Source organism: Marmota marmota, unplaced genomic scaffold, assembly GCF_001458135.2.
Source record: "Marmota marmota marmota unplaced genomic scaffold, marMar, whole genome shotgun sequence".
In the NCBI taxonomy this organism is placed as follows: Eukaryota; Metazoa; Chordata; class Mammalia; order Rodentia; family Sciuridae; genus Marmota; species Marmota marmota.
Window position 1 is genome coordinate 17722179 of NW_026000142.1, and position 7855 is coordinate 17730033.

The 7855-nt window shown below is 35.1% G+C and overlaps 1 protein-coding gene across 4 annotated transcripts in view; it reads right to left on the bottom strand.

The window, feature by feature from the left end:
- Positions 1 to 7855, bottom strand: part of Iqub (IQ motif and ubiquitin domain containing) — a 79122-nt gene that overhangs the window by 24181 nt on the left and 47086 nt on the right. For 3 of the 4 annotated variants that reach the window (XM_048786048.1, XM_048786049.1, XM_015488286.2), the window contains 2 exons: positions 4982 to 5152; positions 549 to 725 (listed from right to left, as the gene is read on the bottom strand). In XM_048786048.1, coding sequence (XP_048642005.1) covers positions 549 to 725; positions 4982 to 5152 — 348 coding nt within the window. The remainder of the gene's footprint in view (positions 1 to 548; positions 726 to 4981; positions 5153 to 7855) is intronic. The other variant, XM_048786050.1, reaches the window with a different exon arrangement.

The window sequence follows — 7855 nt, forward strand, 5'->3', positions numbered from 1 at the left end:
GAGAAGAAGATTAACATTAAACAGGGATGAGAGGTGGGAGGGAAAGGTAGAGAGAAGGGGAAATTGCATGGAAATGGAAGGAGACCCTCAGGGTTATACAAAAGTACATACAAGAGGAAGTGAGGGGAAAGGGAAAAATAATACAAGGGGGAGAAAGTGAATGACAGTAGAGGGGGTAAGAGAGAGAAGAGGAGAGGGGAGGGAGGGGAGGGGAGGGGAGGGGAGGGGGATAGTAGAGGATAGGAAAGGCAGCAGAACACAACAGACACTAGTATGGCAATATGTAAATCAATGGATGTGTAACTGATGTAATTCTGCAATCTGTATATGGGGCAAAAATGGGAGTTCATAACCCACTTGAATCAAAGTGTGAAGTATGATATATCAAGAAATTTGTAATGTTTTGAACAACCAACAATAAAAAATTTAAAAAAAAATAAAATAAAATATGTTAAAAAAAAGAGTTAAAGCAAAATTTGAGCATCTTCCAATTTAACATATTGCATGTAGGATTCTGAAAAAGGAATACAGGGGAAAAAATATAGTACCTTCAAGTATCTTGCCACTTCAGGATTAAACAGAGGTGTTTTAATATATTGAAAAAAGAGTGTTGCAATTCTTTTTCTGAGTCCTTCAAGGTTATAAGGTTTGACTCCTCTCATCATAAGGTCAACTTCTCTATCAATCAGTTCTAGGATTTCCTGGGTCAGTTTACATTCATGTTCCTATACAAAACACAAAATATTCAATATAAAATTATAAAAATCACTGTTTGTTTTCAAATTTATTACCCAACCAAACCAGAGGCTACATTTTAAGAGAAATGATACAATACTGCTAGAAGTAGAAATTATTATAACCAATTGGGGAAAAAATTAGCATTGTCTAGTAGTAGAGTTGATATGCATAGTCATTGGCCCAGTCATTATGCTCTTGGGCTATTGTTCACAGGAGTCAAAAAACTAGAAATAAGCAACATCCGTAAACAAAATGATTGCCTAAACAAATTACAGTTTATTTGTATAATGGAATATTATCTAACTTATGGAAATGAATGAACTCTAGCTTTATAAAATAATATGCTTAAATCTTACAAAGTGATTTTTAAGCAAAATAAGCAAGATGAAACAATACAGTATAATTTAAGAAAATTCAAAAATAAGCAACACTAAACCATATTATTTATACAGAGGTGGTAAAACTAAAGAAAAAACAAGGAAATGTCTACCATGCAAGTCAGCATGATAGTAAGTGCTAGCAGACAAGAGGACTGCAATCAGGTGGGAAAGGGGTTTGTGATTAGAAATTATAAAGTAATAATAATGAATGTAGATAAATAAGAAAGCCCAGGTAAGAGTTCCAGGATAAAAGCAGTACTTATAAGTAGTAAAACAGAAATACTTTCCTCCAACTGCCCAGAGGAGAACAAGATAATACAGTTAGAAGGCAATGAGCAGGAGTAAAATAACGTTCTTTCATGCTTCTTAACGCTTACTTGGTAAAGCTAATTTGAAAGTCTGCATCAGCGGTCCTTTACCCTGCAGGCATTCTAGAAGGAACTGGGGGAGGTTTTGATATTGTCTTCACATTTGAGGGTCTAATTTAACTGCCCTAAGATGAGACCTAGACATCACTCTTATTTATTCTCATACTCCTTCATGATCTCTTTCTCTCTCAAGCTCCCTAGAAGGTTATAAGGTATACTCAGGTTTAAGATTCTGTGTTAGTAATTGTCATCAAAATAAAACCTGTTGTTCACAGAGGACTCCCCATTAGGAGAGACAATATGTATATATCTATATATATGTGGATAGATATGTACACATATACATATTCTTGAAGTGACTAATTTTACTAATGATGAAACTAATTTTCAGAAATATTAAGGAACTTATTCAAGGTTGTGTAATCATAAGTGAATAGAGTCAGAATTTAAGGTATGCTCACCTACCTTAATCCTCCATCAAAATACTGTTAAATATATATATATATATATACACACATATATATATATATATACATNTATATATATATATATATATATATATATATATATATTTACATATTATCAAATACTGTTCCATACTCCATCAAAATACTGTTAAATATATATATATTTACATGTTAAATATATATATATACATATATATGTGTATATCTGAATATTTTAAGTTGAAACATTAATATGCATGAGTTATCTTTTGAATTCATCATTGGAATTTTTAATTAACTGAGTACTGCTCCTTATTTGGTCAGGTAGGGATTCCTACTGAATTCCCTATCTTTCTTTTGCCCTCTACAAATGTCACGTTTATTTCTTGCCTTTACACCTATTGATTCCCCTCTCTACCTAACTAGTATTACCTATCAAGGCTGATCACTACACTACGTACGATCTTTGAAAAGGCAGTCCAGAACAAAAGCAGTGAAAGCCTGTTCTCTCAACATAGGCAGAAATGCAAGATACTATGGGAACCTGTCTCCCAATAAGAACCATTTACTCAGCTATTTGATGTATTTTAAGAGTGCCATGTGTCTTGGTGCAGTTTCTTCTCAAAAGAATTAGAGTGCTTAGCAGTAAGAATCCATCTGAGGATACCTCAGAGAAACAATGATTGGATTGTGAGAATCTTAACACAATCAGTGAATTGATCCCTGATGGTATTGACTGAGTGGTAACTGGAGGTAGGTGGGGTGTGGCTGGAGGAAGTGGTTCTTGGGGGCATGGCTATATGGTATATGTTTTCTGTCTAGAGAGTGGACTCTCTCTCTCTCTCTCTCTCTCTCTCTCTCTCTCTCTCTACCTCTCCCTCTCCATCTCCCTCTCCCTCTCCCTCTCCCTCTCCATCTCCCTCTCTCCCCGCCTCTCCTTCCTAATGTGAGCTGCTTCCCTCTGCCACACTCTCCCACCATGATGCTCTGCCTCACCTTGACATCTTGAGCCCTGAGGAATGGAGCCAGCCTTCTATGGACTAAGACATCTGAAATTGTGAGCCTTCAAATAAACTTTTCCTCCTCTATTGTTTTGGTCAATCGGTTAGTCACAGCAGCAAAAAAGTTAACTAAAACAGTCATGCTTTCTTCTTGGTGATATCCTGACTCAAATGACCAATTACTAAGGATTCGGGACATAAAGGCCCAGGACCCTCTGAGAATCAGGGGTAAGTGGAAACAAAAAAGAAAAGGGAACTTGGCCCAGGTCCAGCTCTCAATGGATACTAATTGGTCATAGAGACTTTAAGCATTCATTCCCCAGTCCTTGAATTCATATCTGGAATGGAATACTTGGTAGTTGGCACAACCATTCTACTCTTGATCTTTTGACCTGTAGATTAAGAAATATACTGATGGAAAAGATCATATGGAAGCCTCTGAAACTGCTCTATCCTAGAAACAAAGAGAATGGAAATAGAATTGGCCCCACTTACTCCCTAATGGGGACAGTGAAGAATATGTTTGACACTCGGACAGTAGGCATGTCTTGGTATACCCTTGCCTGATTTTGACAACAAGTGGAAGTCTAGACTCCTTAGCCTGAGAAAAGCATAGTGACCTATAGTCTAGAGCTCTGAAGGTGTGGTCACCCCAAGTTATTGGCCACCCAGATCAGTCAGGGTGCTAGTCTAGAGTGATGGAAATCTAAAATGGGTAGCAGAGGAAAGAGAGGAAAGAGTATCTGTGTGGCCTTAAAGCCAATGGCTACAACAGGGGCTGCAGTTGTTCTCATTAACCACACTCCTGTAATTTTTTCCAGGAAGAAAGGGCTTATCCAGATCTGAGGAACTATTCCCCAAACTTACATGAAACAAGTGTATCAACAGCAATTTGTGCAGGGTATGCTATAGTCAGAACTGCAGCTCTCACACTCCCCCTCCTGGCCAGTCATGGACCAACAACTCTCAACTGAGTTCCTTTGTGAAAATTCTGTTTTTATTATTATAATTTTTAGTACATATTAATTGTACAGAATACCAGTTTCATTGAGACAATTTGATAAATGCATATAATGTACTTTTATCATATTTATTCTATTTCTTCACTCCCCATGTCCCCTTCCTCTTCGCTGACAGCCTCCTTCCACTTTCATATCTACGCTTTTTCCCCCCTAGATTCCACATATGAGAGAAAACATGGGCTACTTGTCTTTCTGAGTCTTACTGCACACTGAGAAAGAGGTGCCTCATACAAAATCACACTTCTTTTCCAGTGTCAGCTTACATCCAATAGAAGGTCCATGTGGGAGTGAAAAGTCCTGCCCCTTGCTTCAATTCAGCAGGACTCTGGAGGGCCGACCCAGCTTCAGAGTTCCCAGAGAAACTGGCTAAAGTCATTGTGGAGACTTCACTGCAGGTGAACTCCATTTGCCCTATCCTGCTTTCTATACTGCCTCACACCAGTGATCTTGAGTGCACTCTGGTGAACCTCTAAACACAAACCCCATACTAGAGCCGGTTTCTTGAGGAAACTTGACCTGTGCCATCCCTTAACTTTGTTTTCATTAAAAGCAGAATTTAAAACACAGAAGTCAATAATGGATGAGAAAAAGAGATTTGAAAAATACTATATGATACTGCTTTAAAACTGTGAAAAACAGCTTTTCATTGAAAAATGTCCAAAAGTGTAGATAATAATTGCTGTTTTGTGGAAATGAGTTAATTATTAATCTCATGCAATTTATTTGCTTACATTTGCATGCACTGCATAGATACATTTACATTTCAAATATTCATTAAGTTCTGCTTACATTTTATTATGTAGTATAATATATATTTAAGAGCTTTTAGGTAAATATTAATTAACAAGCCATATCCTTCCCAAATGATATCAAAATAACATAATTGTTGATACAATAAAATACATATAAACATTTATTAAAAATATTTATAATTACTTAACAAAAAATACTTTACTTATATTGCTAATGGCTAATTTTATTATTTATATTGAACTCTACACCAAAACTAAGAGAAAGTAAACCTACCTTCACAGTATGTTTAAGTGTTAAGAGTATATCCACTCTCTCATCTTGAGAGAGATTCCTCAGTGTAATGCACTTATAGATGTTCTGCAGTTCTCTGGCTCTGATGGTGAACTGGGTATCCATCTCAACCGTTTTGCCATCAGATCTTCTCCATATCTTTGGAGCTGAACACTTTAAAATAATATTGTGTTTAGAATTCTAGTTAATTAGAGGTTAAAAATAACAATTTTGTTCCTTCCTCTAAAAGTTTACCCTAACGTCATTCATAACTAAAAGTAGCACTAAAACTTAGGAAAATTAATTGAAGAATTTATAGATCAGGCTAACATAAAACATTTTAGGAAAAAAATGAGCTGTTCTGTCAATAGAAAAGTCTTCTACAGATTTCAGAATCTGCAATCAACCTGCACTAATTGGTATGCTGAATGGCTTTATGGGCATGTAGAATTACTCATTAGCTCCAGGTAGGGACAGGGGGCATGCATTAAGAATGTTAAGAATATTTTATCTGCTTGGTTCAACTATGTTGACTGTATATAATAAATGTGTCTTGATTATGCCCTGCCAATTGCAGACAACTTTTATGTAGCAGTTGTGACAATCTTCAATGTTTTCAGACCTAAAGATACACCAGAAAGGGATTTTTATGGTTTGGGGCCCTACACAAAAATAAATCTATAACAAGTTCAAAATTCTTCACAAAACAGATGTCCATAGTGAAACAACTATATAGTAAGTCTTCTCTATCTGTGGGTTCCATATACTCAGATTCAACCAACCACAGATCAAAAAATAATTTAAAAAAATTTTGTCTGTACTGAATATATAGGCCTTTTCTTTTTCTTGTCATTATTCCCTAAACAACAAGTGTAATAACTATTTGCATAGTACTTACATTGTATTAGGTATTATAAATAATCCAGAGGCTTAAAGTACACAAGAAGGCATACATAGGTTATATACCAATAGTATGCTATTTTATATAAGGGACTTGAGCAACTGTGGATGTTGGTATCCACTGGGGGTCCTGGAACCAATCTGCCATGGGTTTGAGGGGACATCTGCACTTCACTATCTTAGCAGTGCTATGATCCCTGCTACCTTGATGTTAGTTAAAATTCTCACTTTCTATTTCCAAATCTGGCTTAGTAATTCCCAACCTAGTCTCCCCCTGAGCCAAGGGCCAAAGATGGAGTTCACTTGCCTTGAAATTCATTTAAAGACTCCTAGGAGAGGAGGTCAAAGACCAGAGACAGGACACAGAATTAGTTCTTCCAGACTAGAGGACACCAGGATAATCTGTAATGATGGGGCCTCTCTGTTTGCCACTGCTTCTGTTCTCTCCTACCAAGTTTTTATAGGTTAACTGATAATTGCTATGGGGTTCATAAGGACCTCAATTTATGCCCAATTATGCCATACCTGCAGCCCTTTAAATCCTAGATTTAATTTGAAACTTAAAGAGAAGATGTATGCATTGGAACAAATCATTAGGAATGTAGAATAACCAAATGGAAACATAATATAAGGCAGTTATTCAAAAGGTCGGTGTTATCAAGAAATTTTAGGTATAACACCAATATACCTTTAATTTTTTACATTTTATATTAGCTAAATTACATTGATCACTACAAAATTACCTCTTGCAAACAACTGCCCTTAATATAGTTTCAAAATAATGGCATCATATTCTGTTAAAAGTGAAAATAAATGTAGTTCACAGGTAGAGAACTTCATTAGAAACTTTAAATTCTCAATTCTAGTTGTAATACAAAAATTGAGAAGCTGTAGCCCTGTAATTAATTTATATTAGGTCATAAAAATAATATTAAATAATGTATTGTTAATTAGCAGACTAATAAAATTGATTGAAGAATTATAAAAATGAAATAGAGCAATAAAATATTTTATTATTTAATTATTTTCACTTAGAAATAAAATAATTTAAAATGGATACAGCCTCATTTTTGAGTAAGCCTCAGCATGTTACTGAAGTACAACACTGGTTTCAAAATTCCTTTTGAAAATTTGAAGGAATAAGCAAGCTTAGGCTGAGTTTAATACTGCAATATTCTAAAGTCCAGCTAATATATTAATCATTGCATGAAATTTTTCTCAGGGTGTTTATATTAAATGTAATTTACTTTCTACCAGTGATGTGGACAATACTTTTTTCTCTGCAGGTTAGTTACTTTTTTCATTTGTAATAGTCCTTAAAATGTTTTTATGAAATGCCTACTTTATCTACTTCACTATATTTTTTTTTTCAGTTGATGCTTTGATTTAATTCTACATTCTCTCCCTCCAAGTTTCTGGCCCTGTGGAATCTGGTACAACATAATAATATTTTGGGTCTTTCCAAATATGTTCTTTATACAAATACTTCTTACCCTTCAATTTTGAACTCAAACCCTACATTTTTTTATAAAGAGCCATCTAATACTATGGTTTGAGCCAACAATGTATCTAAAATTCTTTTACACCTGTAGAAACACTCACACAAACATGGAGGGCCTCTATCTCACTCAGGCCAATGAGAGCTGGATCCATATTGTTCTATAATTGTTTTATGATTATTACTTCTATTTCTCCCAAAAGGTTATAAGAAATAAATTCTTTTTACAAAACCTTTAAGGAAGAATTAATACCAATACTTTTCAAGTTATTTCAGGAAATAGAAAAAGGAGCTCTGCCAAATTCATTCTATGAGGCCAACATCACCCTGATTCCAAAACCAGACAAAGACACTTCAAAGAAAGAAAACTACAGACCAATATCTCTGATGAACCTAGATGCAAAAATCCTCAATAAAATTCTGGCGAATCGGATACAAAGGCACATCAAAAAAATTGTGCACCATGATCAAGTAGGATT